Below are 16,665 nucleotides of genomic sequence, written 5' to 3'. Positions count from 1 at the left end.
ACTTCGGGTGATTCTGTGCGGAGTGATCGGTAGGTGCGATCGGCACGCTTCTTCGGGGACTTCTGAGTGACTTCTGGAAGAAGGGAATCTTTAGAGTGATTGGGGATAGTCGAGAGAAGGGACAGCTATACCTGGAAGAGTATTTTGAACCTTCCGAATTTTTCTTCTAAGTGAGTGGTACTATAGTGGGGATTCAAAGGTCGTAAGTTCGCTTGGTGAGGATACTAGAGCCATGTTGGAATTCTACCCTCCGCTACCTGGCTCCCTGAACCGACAGGGTGAGTCGGGACCGCCGACGATGGGCTCTGCCGCGCCGCCAATGCCGTTTCGACCTGCGAACGACAACAATAATGCAGGTTAGAGGGATGAAATTTATCTAGTTTTTTGAAAAAGCTATTTAGGTTGCATCTGAACTACAGGGGGGTGGTTTCGATGAAACTTTATTCTTCTGAAAAAACGATTCTTAGGAAGAATTCTTCGTACAATTACTAAAGTATTAATAAATTATAAAACATATGAACCTTTATTACGAATTCTTCTGAAGAATCTCCTCATTAATTTCCTCTATGTATTCCTCTATGTATCCATTTTCTTTAAAAAATCCTCTTTCATTTGCTTGGCTAAAGAATATTCTAATTTGAGTATCGTTCCTGCGTGAAAAATTGCATCGAGAACATTTTGTTTAAAATTGAACAAATAAGAGATCCTCATTGCGATCCGCGTGCAAATAGAAGCTTATCACACCGCGTACTATCGCAACACGCAACTTCATCGCTATCGGCAATCGATAAGCGACGGAATAAATTACATGGGCCTCGCGATATTGCTTTGCTGCAGAACGCTATCACATTTCTCAGTCTGACAGCCATATCATTCCGAATAACTCCGAGTATATTTATTTCTGTCCTCATGGAACTTCTAAAATGAAAAATTGTACGTCGGTATGTACGCCTCGAATTTCTGTTTATGGGGGCAAGTATAAATTGGGAACGCAGGGGAAAATATTGAGGATGCCTGTAGAAAAATATATTAAAACAAAATTGACTGAATTTTTAATTATATCTTAAATGTAGCACTTTAATAAAACTGTGACGCTAGAACTAGCAAAGTAGTGGTCACAAAAGAAATAAAATGTAGGAAAATATAACATTATACTGCATCCTAAGAGAAGCCTGCCCCAAGTCCTGCAGATCTATTTACAAAATGACTGAATTACTTAATTATGAAACTTCCAAATCTATTCGTTACACTCTTCTTCCAGGGATACAAGATCTCCTCTACATGAACTCTAAGTAAAACCAGAAGAAAACTCCTACAAATCCCCATTACTTTCCAAATATCTATTCTCCCCGAACTCTCTCACTTGCACCCCCTAGTAACCCTAATTTTCGCTAGTTCTAGCGTCAAGGAAATAACAGAAATCTGTACTTCCTTTCACTAGAGTCCTTCCACGCGTTTAAAACGGAAAAGTCAGTGAGGAGTGCGTTCGAGGAGGGACGAGCGCGTTCAGACAGCAACCCAGCCCGGTGCTCGCTGATTTCAGAGCCGTCGGTTTCGGTGAAGACGGAGTCTGGTCTCCTGGAGACGATCTGTGCCGGCTGTGGTCGCACCATAGCCGACAAGTACGTGATGCAGGTCGCTGGACGCAATTACCACGAGGAATGCCTGTCCTGCGCTGCCTGCGCGGCGCCCCTGACCCACTCGTGCTTCATTCGAGAGCTGAAGCTCTACTGTCGGACGGATTACGAGAGGATCTTCGGGGTGAAGTGTGCACGGTGCATGGAGAAGATCAGCTGCTCGGACTTCGTGCTCCGAGCGCCGGGGCTGGTCTTTCACGTGGAGTGTTTCGCGTGTTGCATGTGTGGACAGCCACTTCCGCCTGGCGCGCAGTACTTCCTGCGCCAAGGACAACCCATCTGCCGACGGGACTACGAGCACGAGCTTTACCTGAACAGCCCGCAAGGTCAGTGCTTAGAATCTTGGAACCTTTTCCTCAACTGTGTGACAATTTCTGTGGCTTCGTCTCTTTGGATCTTTGTATGGAGTTGATTCTGAGGGAAGATATGTGGAAGCCTTTGCTTCAGCTTCAGCTGCTTTCTGATATTGGACGTTTTGTGGGATTTTAATATGATTAGAAGATGAATGAGTACCTTGAGTGTTTTGCGTTCCTTGGAGAACTGTCCTCTCTGGCTTTTTTAGTGTTCTGAGTGTCTGTGTTGCGCTGGTTGTTTGAGATAGAGATAATTGAGTATGTAGATCACCTGGCCTGCAAGTGTGTTGTTAGTTTCCTTGTAAAAGCTGCTTTTTCTTTAATTAATAAAGTATTAGATACCCTTATTTGCTGCTCCTTGTACACCTTCAGTTCTTCCCTGTACATATGACCGAAGTAATCGATGTTTCTTTCTTATGGAACGCGTTTAACGATCCGACGGTTTAGAAACGTTTAGGTAAAACATGATACAGTCCACACGACATAGAATTAACATCCGAGAGCTTCGATAGCAAACTGCTCGACTATCGTGTTTCTTTATTGTTGATTTTCAAAGAGAATCGAGATTGGCGATCTGTCCAACAACGAAAAATTGTCAAACCTACGATCGAATGCGGTTTCACAAAGTTTCGTTCGCGCTCGTTCCTTCCCGCGACGCGATTCTTGTGAACTGAAAGAAAAAAGAGAGAAAGGATATTGACAATTGACGAAAAATAATCGACGCACGTGCGAGAACGTATTGTACATACCTTGTTGCATTGTTCGCAGGTTGTACTGCTACAATCTAAAGACATCCAAAGTAAAACCCTACAGGAATCTCGAATCAAGGCTGTCTCTTTTCAAGGTAACTACACTTAAGCCAAGCGTAATTAGAAAGGATTCTTGGAATTCGAGGTTCTTCCATTAGAAAAAGTCCGGGGATAAATGATTCGCCAATCTTAGAGAGAGCAACGGAAAAGGAACACTTCTTCACTAAATTAACTGTCCTCGGATACTAAAACACAAAACGATGGAAGAGCAGTTTGTTAATAATCGCGAGATACAAAAAACTTTGAAAATTCAAATATATCAATTCTATTAATATTCACGTAACCAAACTCGATCTCGTCTGCACTGTAGCATGCACCTTATCATTTATCTCTCCCACCCTCTAGTCACAACTCTTCAGTTTTAATCAGAACCACTTTGGACCTACTCATTAAGGACTCTGTTGCACCCTCCAAGACCTTTGACCTAAGCCCAGACCTAAATTCCTTGAATTCAAACCTATCTGGAATCTTTATCGAGGAATACAGCTTGCCCTTCATAGACTCAGAGACCTAGTTCAACTCCCAACTTCATCTCAAATCTGCAATGGGAACCTGATGAATCTATCTTCCACAGACGATGATCTGCTGGACGAGAATCGGCCTCGTGACGGTCGTCGGGGTCCCAAACGGCCGCGAACGATCCTGACATCAGCCCAGAGACGTCAGTTCAAGGCCTCGTTCGAGGTCTCCCCGAAGCCCTGTCGAAAGGTCAGAGAGGCTCTAGCAAAGGACACTGGTCTCAGCGTGCGCGTAGTGCAGGTCTGGTTCCAGAATCAACGGGCGAAGATGAAGAAGCTGCAGAGGAAAGCGAAGACTGAGCCCGGCTCAGATAAGGAACCGAAGGAGGAGCGCCGCGCCGAGAGTCCTCACAGTGATCACAGTAAGCCATCAAGCCTCGCCTTTCAACTTCTTCACCTTCGAAGCGACGCGATCTTTCTTACCGTGGCTCTTTGCTCGCGAGTCTTGCGCGAAGACTGGTTAATGGGGCTTTGGTGATTCTGTCAGTCTGGTATTATACAATGCCAATCGTCTGATCTCGTTCGCAGGTCATTACTTGAACGCCATGAACATGCGCGACGGGGAATCTTCTAGCTTCCCCTCAGCCACCCAACCGCTCAACCCCAATAACCCGTACTCGCCTGACGGTAAGTCCTCTTTTAGAGTAGAAGTTATTCTGTGGACGAGACTTGATACTCGGAGCTTGTGGGAATCCGTGAAATATTTCTGGGACAATTTTTGGGGGTAAAAAATTTTTCTGAGAACAATTAATTCGGGGATGCTAAAATAGAGACCTTGCCTTTTAAAATGAGACCAGGCTGACCTCTCTGCGATTTTTTTTCGCGAAGTTACAGCACCTCAAAGATTGACTACTTTTACGGCTCTGGAATGCTGCCTGATTCCGAAGCTGGAGGCTCACTTTTCATTCTGAGCGCCATATCTCAGCGAAAAAAAATCGCAGAGCGCTCGCCAAGTTCTCGTTCGAAAGGGGAGGGTTCAGGTGTTAATTCTCTCCCAGAAAAAGTTGCGAAAAAAATTTGTCATGTTCCTGACACACGACTGAAGTTGGAAAACTTTCGGCGAAAAACCACCCTCTCTTTCTCAGCGGGACCTGAAGTCAAGAAATTTTTTTGAACAAATTCAACTCAGGAGCGTTAAAGTAGAGGCCTTGCCCTTTAAAATGAGACCAGGCTGATCTCCATGCGATTTTTTTTGGCGGAGTTACAGCATCTCAAATATTGGCTACTTTTTCGGGCTCTGAATTACTGAGTGCTTCCGAGGCTGGAGGCTCACTTTTCATTCAGAAAGCGATATCTCGGCAATAAAAAATCGCAGAACGCTGACCAAGGTCTCGTTCGAAAGGGGAGGGTTCAGACTTCAATCTTCCTGAAGAAAAAGTGGCGAAAAAAATTTGTCAAGTTCCTGACAGACGACTGAAGTTGGAAAACTTTTTTGGAAGAACAACCCTCTCTTTCTCAGCAGGACGTGAAGTCAAAAATTTTTTTCGAACAAATTCAACTCAATATCGTCAAAGTAGAGTCCTTGCCCTTTGAAATGAGATCAGGCTGACCTCCCTGCGATTTTTTTTCGCAAAGTTACAGGACCTTAAATGTTAGCAATTTTGCAACGCGAACCCGCTAATAAGAATTGAAATAAATGAATTTTCTCTTCAATTTCAGACGCCTATCCTGGCCACTCTGGAGAGAGCTTTTGCAGCAGCGATCTATCATTGGACGGAACGGAGGCTGGCTTCGACATAGGCGAAAACGAGGGTGGTGGTGGGCCAGACGGCGGTCATCAGAGTAGCTCTCATTCCCATCACGGGCCAACGTCCCACGAGGCGCCCTCGCTGTCGCAGAGTTTGCACGCGGCGATTCACAACCCCATCGACAAACTGTTCATGATGCAGAGTAGTTACTTCAGTGGTGACCACGCGTAATCCGAAGCCGCATGGCTCCACTTGGTGTTGCTACTGGTTATCCAGCCCCGCCGGCGTAGCTGGTCCCTGCGTCAACCATCGTCTCTTCATCCATCGTCATCGTTTTCTCTGCTCGCGATTTCGAGGCACGCGGGAACGACGTGCAGCACATTTCTCGGCCGTATCTTTCGATTTTGGGTGTTGGGGAACGCGGTGTGTTTTGCTGATGAGGGTGTCTCTGGTATCTTACTATACTTCCTGTTTCATTTGAGAGACTTTGTATTTATTACTACTTTCAGCGTTTTGTTCTTTCATTAAGAGAGAGAGAGAGAGAGTGATATGTATTTTTATTAGGATATTTATTTACTAATTTCTTATGATTGTCTTACCTCTCTTTTTTTATTATTTTCCGTGATATCCCTGATAGCGTTAGGAGAGAGTATTTTGTAGATTCTTAGGCTAATCTTCCACTTTAATTTAGTAATATTAATTTTATAGGATTTTCGGAGTACTATAGTGTAAGAAGATGAATGAGTGTAGAGAGTGTTGCGATCGCCCTGTGGGAATCTTGGGCTCAGTGTCATATTTGTTATTTCTGTATCAGTTCGATGTTGCTCCAATTTGGAAGGTGATTGGGTGGGTACATGAGGTAGGATGCTGTGAGAGGATTCATACGAGTATTATTTAAATTAGTTTTCGATGTACCAAAGTGATGAGCAAAGTGTGTCGCGGTTCGATTTAATATTCAACGATGTATCCTTCGGTTTACACGTATAAAAAGAACATATGTTTAAACACCGACGCACCTTCGTACTTCATTTCTCTCCCGAGAGATTGTTAATGTTTAACAAAGATAGAGAATCGACACCGACCGTGGTTCTTCCGCGACGAACACTTTTGCAATGTTTAAACCGCAGCTTCGTTGACCCTCTCTGAACGCCGGAAAGAAGAGTATCGGAATCGACCAAGGCTGAATTAGATTTTATAAATGAATTCCTGTAAATCGACTTTTCGTGAATTGATCTTCATCTCAAATTGCAACTTCTGGAAAAGAAACAAAACAGGGTGAAGAATGGTATCGTTGATGGGAGATGTTCAATAAGGAAGGTACAGTTATAAATGTTTTTCTAAACAAAACAACCAAAGTGCATGAAAGTTATTTACACCCTGTGGAGATCGATTCAGAAAGGGTCGACGTCGACTCGCAGATCGTAGCGTTGCAGCCTGACTCACAAAGAAAATTAATAGCCCGGCTAAGTCTGACGAAGCATTTACTAGGAGCTAGCGAAAAATTACAATACATTATATAAAAAAGAACGCACAGTGGGCATCTTTCACTTACCCTCACTTTTACCAACTCAAATGCAGGATAGAAAAAATTGAAGTTACCTTAAGCGTCATTAAGTGTCCTGAGATAACCGTGTACTTCTATCGAATGTTTCCTAAACTCTGAATACTCTTCCTCTCGCCCTACTCTCTAACAGGGACCAGGAGAAGGGACTGAGGTAAAAGAAGAAGGGAGTAGCCCCTCATTTGTCGTCAATGGTCCAATATTCTTAGGTGTAGGACGTAGGAGAACAACCTGAAATAGATCAGACGGCGCAGGTAAGAATAGAGAGTTTATTGGTATCAGAAATATAATGACACGCAAACAAAAAATAAGGAAAAAACAACTCGGATCTTTAAAACGTACACACGAAATGCGCATAGTCTTAGAAACGTACAAATATCGACGATCTGCCATCGGAATCTATACGCATATTGACACTGAAATCAGAGGAGTCCATGGTCGTGAACTCTCTTTCTCTTCTGACCAATCGTAAGTACGATCCTTGATCTTCGAGATGAATACAAGGCCTCCTTAATCTATTTCTTCAAGTTTCTTCTACCTTTTAATAAAGAATGTCGCTCATGCAAGTCTCCCTTGCTCTCTTTGGCAGTTATTGCGATTTCTTAAATTCTCTAAGTCAGTGTTCTTCGATAATACAATTTTTCTTAGTAGTCGCAATAGTCGCTTCTTGTCTCTAAAAGAAATTATTCTAACAATAATTGGCGAAAATCGAAGAGAATTATTGTAGTATTCGGAATGGCAAGCGTTCCGTAGATGAAAATCTACGAAAACGGCAATTCTTCGTCGAAAGAAATTAATGTGATTATGAACAGAGAAAGTATCATCGACGATGCTAGATTAGAGATCGCGATCTCTTCTTATACGAGCTCCCGGCAGTGACGGTACAAAGTAGCGATATCTTGTCTTCTCGTTCTGCTAAGCTTCTTATTAGAAAATAAGGCATAGTGTACTACTTGCGTATTGCTTAGACATTTTAGACGCTCTCTTCTCTCTGTGCTTCTGATTCGCTCCATCATGGTATACGATTGTGGGCGTACGGATTTCAAACGTTGATAGGAGAATTCAAAAATTTGAAATTTAATTTCTCTTTTACTTTTTCGAGTGAAAAATGTCCGCTTCGTAAAATTTTTCAATTTTTTAAAGTTTCAAGTAGATATTATCGAATGTGTTGATCAACGTTTGTGTAACACCCACAGTACACACACGCACACGGAAACCACGTTTCAAACGTACGCAGAAACGTGAACGTAAGTACTCGTATCACCGAGACGAAGGAAGTGCTCGTTGAACGACTCTAGCGGAAGTTGAAGAACAATTAACATCCATATACATATTTCTAACTCGTTCAACAATTCTCTTGAACATCGCTCTTATTCCTGTATAAAATCTTCGATCACAGGTATCATTTATCGCAAAATTATATCTATTCTTTTTTCTTCTCTTATTAAAAAGTGCAGCGAGAGTCCAGTACTGGGCATCATTTACTTCAAACTTACACTATTATTAAAAGATTGCTTTCGTGCAGAATTACTTATATCTCACGCTATTTCTCTAGTTAAGGCTCCATATATACAATTTTCACAAATCTTGACCCCATAAACCGCGATTAAAAAACAGAAGTGAATAAAATTGTGCGGTGACTTCTTACAAACGATTACTACATACTTATATTCTGATGTTTTCTGCGTAGATCATTCCTGAGACGTTTAGGCCAAGCATTGGAAAGTCAGCATATCTCGTTCAACTACTGTGCTATCGGGACAGAACTACCGTGCCCCTGCTACGGGCACGACAAACAAGGTACTGCTCAGGACGTTCGACGATTGGATGAATTCCTATTCACTCAATCCTCTACCTCAATTGTCTACCGTCGACCAAGGCCGCATCGAGCATCTGCCCAGCATTGTATGCCCCTCTAACCCCTCTAAACCTTTTCCTACATGGTGCACTAACGACAAGCGTTTCCCCCGAGTGCTTCCTGCTCGCGTTCCCCTAAAAGGAATAACTTTCTGCCACTGTCTACCTAAAACGCCGCTCTTTAAGCTAAAACTGCGAGAAGCTGTGGCGTCCTACGCGAACAAACAAGCGTCTCCATTCTCCTTCCCTCCAGCTTCGCCACTCCTGTTTGATTCCCGTCGATCGTCAGTGGGTCTTCACTTAAAGGATTCTACGATATCGACGATGCTGACGTAGGTGCCGACCACCAAACCCAGAAGACCGAAGGAGATCAGACAGATGTTCTTCCAAAACATAAGCATGCAGGGACCCAGATCCTTCTCTGACCAGAGCACGCAGATCTCGATGATGGCTGGGAAGGCGATACCCAGGGCTGAGAGGCACAGGGCCCCGAAGAGGGAGATGAAGAGACCCAGTCTGGGAACTGTGATAGCCAGGGTGACTGGGGACAAGAGTTAAAATCATTGTTAGTTTGTTTTTAAAGTAGATATTTTAGTTAAGCTACGATTATGAGTAACTCTAGATTTAGTTCAGCCTTAGCTGCGAGTATTATATAATATTAAATATTCTTACAGGTGGCTAAGGTGATAATTGTTCGACAGACATACTCCCACAGGATTTTTCGACTGTGTATCTTGTGATCCAGGTACGTGTTCCATATGATCTCGACAGGAACATAGCCCTGAAGGGCATGGGTGATGAAGATGGCGATGGCGAACATAATCTTGATACTCTGCGCCATACTGAAAACAAATTTATGAAGGATAAGAATAGTCCTGCGGTTGGAGGAGAAGTATTAAGCTACTCACACTTGATCCGAGGGTAAATTGAAAGTGACGCTACCGCCAGCCTTCGACCCATATTTTATGTACCCAAAGAACCCTATGATGATGTACAGAGCCACTATCACTGACATTCCTATGTTGAGAACGCCGCAGTAACCTCCGAAATACTGTGGAGTCTTCATATTATTCTCTAATGCTATTATCTATAACAAAATGGTCCATTAACGCATGATAAACTAAACAATTGTTAAATTTGTGCGAGGAAATGTAGTACAAAGAGAGAATAGAAGTTGTCCGAGTGTCTAATAAAAATAAACTTTCACGGTATACCGAATTCTATATCTTTATTTCCATTTCCTCGAAATTTTTCTTGAATCTAAAAGATTGAATCGTGTTTGAGAACCACGGGGAGCATTCGTCTAGCGGCGAATGCCTGCGTAATAACTGTGGAGGTTGCATTGACGCACTGACGATCTGATCACGGCAATCTCAAACTTGCCCGTAAGTGGCCGTTTATTTGTTTATTAACGATGCAGCGGCGCCCGCTGATCTATTCTAACTTCGTCCCCCAGCCACGATCGACGAGGCCAAATGATAGATCGATCGCGAGGGGTAGGGGGAAACATGAAAAACCAATAGTGTCGCGGTCCGCAACTGATACATCGTTCTAAATTGATCCAGAAATATTCCACTCCATACCGCGGCTCGCAAACACTCCTTAAATACATTTCTCACGTTAGAAAAACTATTTCTTACAAATAGACACTGCATTATAAAATCTGAACCACCTGTACTATCCCATATTTTCCATCAATTTTCCCCTGAAAATTTCCTTGCATCTAAAGTAATGTTCAAAGAAAAATGAGGACTCTGACTCACCACGCCGACAGCTTCCAACGCGAACAACGTCGTCCCAAAGTAGAGGGAGAAGTTCCTCAGTGTACCGAACATCTCCCTCTCGCTGGGCGACGGTAGATCATCAAACATGTACACCAAGATCATGGCCAGTCCAACGAACGTGATCGCGTTCGCTAGAGTAGAGAACGGGGCCAGTAGCTTCAGGTTTCTCACATAATTGATCAGAATCAGCGGTAGCAGCAAAATCAGCATGTGGGTCTTAACATCCAGAGGCTCCCAGTACTGGTCTGCTACCTGTATTCACCAACAGACCAAAGAGAAACTCTGTAAATTCACGCTCCGTCGATGGACCACTCGATGGCTTTTCTTTGGTTCTTGTCTCTTTTGTTTTCTTTTTCTTTTTTATTCTTGCTTTGTTCGCGGCAACAGAGAAAGAGAATGACAGAGAAAGATAGAAAAAGATCCATCTTTGCGCCTGTTATTTACCTGCTTTATATTCGACGCTACAAATACGATATAAACGCAGCATATTCCCAATTGATACGTTATCATGAACCCGTCTACGAGTCCTCTGCAAATAATATCAACTTTCATGTTACAAGTGATAAATTCAGTGCGTGCCGCTGTGGTGTGAAATGATCGTGAGTGCGTGATTGTTGGAATTTTGTGAATGATCGAAAGAGAAGGAGATACAGAAAGTATTTCCATGGCAGAGAGAGAATATTGTTTCACAAAATAAATATCCCCGATTATGAGTTCAATCGGGACGCTCGGTCAAGCACAATGGAAGTAGATTCGCTCTGTCGTGGTCAGACACTACATATACACGAGAACTCTAACAAAATTGCAGTGAAGTTAGTGGAAACAAAGTTTAGAATCGCCTAATGAGCTATTATAGCAAATTTTGATCTAAAGTTAATACTCATTATACAGTGTATATTATACGTGATTCACAAAGCAATTCCAAAAGCTCCACTATCTCTAGATTGTCTAATGATACCAAATTTCTATTTTTCCCAAATTTGCATTCAGTTTTAATGGATAAGTTTCTTCCTTGAATCTTAAATAAAATGTGTTGCGATTTTTATTAAGTCTAGAAGGAGCTAAGTGCAGAGGAGAATTAAAGAAGAGAACGAATGTTATGCATATGAGTCTCAGGCGCCAAATGAGTCGTACTTACGGTGCATAAGGCGCGAACCATCGAACACAGTCAGGACCGTCCTCGAGCGCGTACTTCATGCTCATCGGGTAACTCAATATAGGAACTCTTAACCGTTTACACAGTCTGTACTGGGCTTTCACTAGCACGTGAAGGCAATAGGTGCACAACACTCCTACGATCACTGTTGCTATTACACCGGTCACCAGTCCACTGTTGCAGAACGCGTTCGGCATCGCCAAGATTCCCGTACCTAGGCTGCCTTTCAATAAGTGGATCAGTGTTTCCGCGTTCCTAAGACCAAAACAATAACAGGATTAGTATAATACCATTTTTATATTTTATCCTCTCCATAGGAGACCTCTATAATCATAAAAGAAAGGTAAAGAAAAAAGAGGGTCAAAATAAGTGCAGGTAAGCTGAGTACTCACGAAGTGGGATTCGGTCTATTCCTATGTTTATGGGGGTCGTAATCTTCAGCGTTTGCAGCAGGCGATATTGGGACTTCCGATGCGTTCAGGTCACTTCCGGCCACTTCATTGTTAACTCTGCAATCGGATCAATTTACAAATGCGATTGGCTGGTTTCTTAGGTTTCGATCGTGAAATACTAGATCATCTTGGCAATGATTCAATTAGTATCAAGATTCTACTTACAATTCTATTGATTTCTATGAGGACTGAGGACCTGAGAAAGGGGAAAATGGGAAACAGATTTTAAGTAGAATGAGACATACTTGTACGGATTCCCTGAGCCGATGAGCTGCATGTTGATTGTCTCCTCGTTTGCGTTCTCCATTTTCATCTGTCACGCGACCTTCCGTGCCACTTCTGTGCCATCGACAGACAAAAGGGTTTCGTCAGTTTCAATTCATGAGGTAAGAAAAATTCTCCTAGAAATATCTAAATACTGTCTCTCACAAACATCAATAATATAATTTATGAAATTACACCAATAAAAAAGAGATCCAAAAATAGTATTCCTCTTCACTCTTCGCTCTCTAAACTCACCCTGACTACCCATAAATATCCCCCTAACTATTGCTCCAAGTTCCAAAGAGGAAACTTCCCTAAAACCCACAGAGGATCTCGCTAGAATTTTGAATGAATCGGGAGATCTTTCGACCGTCGAAGACGCAAGGATCAGCGGATCGACCTAGATCCGCGTCAGGCCCGCGGTACCGAGCTCCTCCGATCAATTGGCGGATATGGAGCAACGCGACACGCAGATAAAAATGGCAATTCATCATTGCGAATCTGTTCAGGCACGGTGGAGGAGCACACGCGCGCGCCTGTAGCTTTAGCACATTCTTTGGCGAACTGATTGCTCTTAATTATTGCATTGAGGTCAAATATAGTTAACTTACTGAAGGTTAGACAGTCTGTATTCTCACTTCGCTGTTCCTGCCAACTGATTCGCAAATCGGCCGAAAAGCTCTCGATCTATACGTTTAAAATGGGAAACTGTGCTCTCCCCTTAGAGAAAGATCTACAGAGGGATTGCTAATTGCAAGGCACTGATTACCAGGGACATGAAAACATTCAGAAATAAGGAAATCATTATCTAATTAGCGTGCAAATCATTTCACGGAAATGGAGGCTACGATGCTTAGAGCATCCATACGCACGACATCGATTCTGATTGAATAATGAATCATCCGTGGAGACGAGCCATCGTGCTGGTAAAATGGGCACGGACGAATCTGTCTGCATGGCAAATCAGAGAAAAGCTGCTCTAATCGAATACATAATCACTTAAGTGGAGCGGAGACACGATCATTGTTGATGGCACGATAGAAACATTAATTCAGGCGCTGGAGAAACTGGGCTACTATTCCTGGAATTAATTTTTCTTAGTCTAAATAAAATTTGATAGAAATGTACAATTACTGAAAAAGAGAGCTTACACTTCCGGTCTAGCAGACGTCCCAGCTTCTCAACGAATCAAGCTTCAATTCTCTCGTCGCAAAGTGAATCCTTGACCCAGCACAGTCGTCGCGCGACAATTTGAATTTGGTGCTCGTTTGTCTATGTCAATAGTGCTTATTATCGCATACAAAGCCGCATTTAACTCGATGCAACAGCCACTAGGCTTGGTTAACAATTTCCCTTGGTCATTGACATTGCACATGGTTACTAACGAGACTCATATATGTCGAAGTTCAAAGACAAATATAGACAAATATATAATAAATTAGAAAAAATTCTCTACTAATTCAAAATTAAAAAAGATGTAAGAGATTCTATTTAAAACTCAAATGATATCTTGTTGCAAATTCAATTCGTCCCGCTTCCTGCAGCGCGCGAACAAAGTTTATCGATCGAAACTATAACGCGATACAAAAGGAGAATATCACGAAGGAGCAATTAGGTTAAAATCGTGCAACAATTAAGTTACGTAATCGGAAGTACAACTACTACGACATCCATCAAGTTCAAGCGTGTCGACGTTGCACTTGCACGCGTGTCCTCCATTTTCGATTGAATTCTTGAAACGATCGCGAAAACAAACTTGCACAACTGTGCAAACGTAATGTAACAACAGCTACATCGATTTCACAAGTGGTAATCGATCAATCGTCGCAATAAGCGCAACAGGTTGCGCTTTTTTCAAATGGTTACCATTTTTCTTGCTTCTATAACACAACCATACCTCGTTCTACGATTTTCAGATCAGTTTTTCTCAACTTCCTTATTCATATCTCACCTGTTACTCTAAAAATAGATTCGTTTCTTCTAAAAAATGAACTGGAGGGCACGCTTATTGACTTTCTTTGGCAGCCGCTGACTTTTCCTGCAAAAGATAGAAGACACTCGTGAAGAAACTATAGTTGGAGGGTATGAAGGATGGTTTACTAGAGACTGAGGCTTTGCAACTTTGTGCCTGGTTCAAAATAATTCAGAGATGACCCGTTTCGATGACTTTATCGACGAAGATCTTGTAAACTACTTAATAGATATTAATTGATGCACTGCAAACTCATGCTAATGTCATGCACTGCTCATGGAAATGGAAGAACCTCTTGATGGACTGATCAAACACTGTATAAGCAATATTCCTATCTAGTCCCCTTCATCTAAATAATATTTTAAGATTAAGTAAAATAGAAATTCCCTAGCTATTTCAAGTAAAATATTCTATCTTTCTAAAACACACCACTACCATTCGATTACCACGTTTTATTTCAAGCAAAGGCTAAAGTTTGCCTAAACGATGCACTCCCTGCGTTCGACACGGCTTAAGTATAGTAATCGATCTCCTAATTCTTACTTCCTCAGAGTGCATTAGGGGGAACACACCGACACAGTTCATCGCACACGGGGCTCGTACAGTGTCACCCATCCAATCTATTTTTACGCGTTTCATTTAACTTTAGATCATAAAAGAACGCCAGCCACCTGATAACTAAACGACAAATGGTCGATAACAGGCCACGAACAGACGATACAAAGCGGCCGTTTATGCCCGTTTGAATAGAAACTTCGAAAGACAATTCTCCTCTGCGGCTTCCCTCGAAAACGATATATTTTTCGCAGATCACGCGGCGAGGCAATCGCTATTAAGATCGATGAGGGAACTGTTATGCAATGGTTGAACCATTTGCCCATTCCAATTGGCGTGACATCGCATCGGCGACCTGTTATCCTTCCTGGAACAATCGTGTCTCGGCCCCGAGCGCTTTCCTCGCGCGTGCCTCGCCTATTTGTCCCGATAGTCGTGAATGAAATGATCGCAAAATAAATCCACTCCCTTTTAGAGCCGATCATGGATCAACTGTGTACACTTTTAGACTCGACGATGCTTCGTGGATATTAAAAGCGTTGGGCTTGGATTGAATGTAATTGGAGAGGAATTTGTCAGTACTTCAACTAGTAACTGGCTGAAGGAACACTGAATGCGAATAAAATTAAAATATAATAATGAAATCATCTATTAGCTACTGCTTTAACTTTCTGCAAACTCAAAGATCCACGAACCCAAATTAATAACACCTAGAAGCCTAGAACTCCAAGAACAAATAAGTTCCATTTACAGTCCTTGCTTTCCTAAGTCCTCCTAAGACCAGAAACTTGCACGATGCGCAATTCTTCCTACCTCAGAACCCCTAAGCCCACAGAAATCCTGGAGCAACTCTGAATTTCATAAATGGTGAAGTGTGATGTCCGAAGTGAGTTAAGGTTGCGAGCAGAAGCGGAAGTCTCGTAGAGGTGAGGCTCTGAACTGCAAGGGAAGGGTAAATAACGAGCGTAGAGGCGTGAGCGTGCGAGAGGATCGTGTCTAGACTTACCAAATTAAACACATCCGCAGCGAGGGAAACCGAAATTCGCATCTAGCCGGCAGACGTGACGCGAGCTTTAAGAGGGTACTTCCTAACGCTAATGCGCCCGCGACAGAGGATGTCTAGCGACTGGGCCCGCGCTAAACCGCGGAACATTTCAATTTCCAACGAGACACCCGGGTCGCGAGCTCGTCGTCACGTGACGGGCTAGGAACTACGCCTACGGTGCCTTTGTCGACGATTCAGAAGCGATCCGCGATCGAACAGAGGCTGTAGTTAGGCACACTGCGGCGGAATGAGGCTTCAGAGGTCATGGAAGACTGAGGCTTGGGTCGAATTTGTTATTGGGATACCTAGAGGGTTTGTTTTGGCGATGATTCGGAGGTTGAGCCTAATTGCCTGGGTTGTTGAAGGTCTGAAGCAGAGGTCGGTGAAGGTTGCTTGATGATTTGAAGAATTCAGGAGAGACAGTTGGAGCTGTGGGACATGGTTATTAATTTTAAGGGATCAAATTTTCATAGTTAATGTAAAAGATATGAGACAGACTTTACTTACGCTTTTTTAATGTTAAAGCTTTGGAGTTTTTAAGGATTCTTGGAGGTCGAAGAATACTCTCAACGATATTTATGGAAGAACTGCATTGATTTGGCGACGAGAAGCATATAAGTACGCATTAACGTCAAATTCAAAAAGGAGCATATCGATTGACCCACAAAAGGAATTATGTTCAGCGAGAAGCATGCAGGAAGTAGCGAAGGTCTTTCCCCAAGGGCCAATAAATATCTAGATTTCATTATTATTAGTGTAAGTACTTACATAAATCTACTATTATCTAATCCATAGATTACCTTTGTAAATAAACTATATACCTCTAAAAAATACTGTTCTATAGCATCAAAGTAATTCTAAGGTTCCTTGCTCGCCACTTTGTAGAACAAATGACAGAAGGATAAACTGCAATTGATGTTTATCAACGAGTGCGATGAATGAGGAAATGATGAATGACTTTCCACACCTACTACTCCTTATCTCGATGAAGCTGGACATTATCGGTGCTTGAAT

The 16,665-nt window shown here is 42.5% G+C and overlaps 2 protein-coding genes across 4 annotated transcripts; one reads left to right on the top strand and one right to left on the bottom strand.

Annotated features, from left to right (window-relative positions):
- The first annotated feature begins 12 nt into the window (after positions 1-12).
- Positions 13-5,245, top strand: Lmx1a (LIM homeobox transcription factor 1 alpha). 3 transcript variants are annotated; one of them, XM_076376298.1, is made up of 5 exons: positions 13-356; positions 1,544-1,963; positions 3,374-3,679; positions 3,846-3,944; positions 4,977-5,245. In XM_076376298.1, the coding sequence occupies exons 1-5, from the start codon at positions 233-235 to the stop codon at positions 5,234-5,236; spliced, it is 1,209 nt and encodes a 402-aa protein (XP_076232413.1). In that variant the 5' UTR covers positions 13-232; the 3' UTR covers positions 5,237-5,245. The 3 variants fall into 3 exon arrangements, with proteins under 3 accessions (XP_076232413.1, XP_076232411.1, XP_076232412.1); XM_076376296.1 differs by having other exon boundaries at positions 1,442-1,963; XM_076376297.1 differs by lacking the exon at positions 3,846-3,944 and having other exon boundaries at positions 1,442-1,963.
- A 2,018-nt stretch (positions 5,246-7,263) lies between these two features.
- Positions 7,264-15,719, bottom strand: LOC143177982 (proton-coupled amino acid transporter-like protein acs). The gene is made up of 10 exons (XM_076376353.1): positions 15,613-15,719; positions 14,031-14,117; positions 12,061-12,154; positions 11,756-11,872; positions 11,346-11,618; positions 10,652-10,736; positions 10,187-10,459; positions 9,332-9,510; positions 9,096-9,265; positions 7,264-8,964 (listed from the first exon to the last, which is right to left on the bottom strand). The coding sequence occupies exons 3-10, from the start codon at positions 12,126-12,128 to the stop codon at positions 8,720-8,722; spliced, it is 1,410 nt and encodes a 469-aa protein (XP_076232468.1). The 5' UTR covers positions 12,129-12,154; positions 14,031-14,117; positions 15,613-15,719; the 3' UTR covers positions 7,264-8,719.
- Between the last annotated feature and the right edge of the window lie 946 nt (positions 15,720-16,665).

Source organism: Calliopsis andreniformis, chromosome 4 (genome assembly GCF_051401765.1).
Source record: "Calliopsis andreniformis isolate RMS-2024a chromosome 4, iyCalAndr_principal, whole genome shotgun sequence".
NCBI classification, from domain to species: domain Eukaryota; kingdom Metazoa; phylum Arthropoda; class Insecta; order Hymenoptera; family Andrenidae; genus Calliopsis; species Calliopsis andreniformis.
This window is presented reverse-complemented; position numbering and strand designations above follow the sequence as displayed.

Coding starts and splice junctions, on each gene's coding strand:
- Lmx1a (XM_076376296.1), top strand. CDS start 233: ATGTTGGAATTCTACCCTCCGCTACCTGGCTCCCTGAACCGACAGGGT. Junction 1,964..3,373: donor TTACCTGAACAGCCCGCAAG/GTCAGTGCTTAG, acceptor TATCTTCCACAG/ACGATGATCTGCTGGACGAG. Junction 3,945..4,976: donor TAACCCGTACTCGCCTGACG/GTAAGTCCTCTT, acceptor CTTCAATTTCAG/ACGCCTATCCTGGCCACTCT.
- LOC143177982 (XM_076376353.1), bottom strand. CDS start 12,128: ATGAAAATGGAGAACGCAAACGAGGAGACAATCAACATGCAGCTCATC. Junction 10,737..11,345: donor TGGTTCGCGCCTTATGCACC/GTAAGTACGACT, acceptor TATTATTTGCAG/AGGACTCGTAGACGGGTTCA. Junction 9,266..9,331: donor AATTTACCCTCGGATCAAGT/GTGAGTAGCTTA, acceptor ATTTGTTTTCAG/TATGGCGCAGAGTATCAAGA.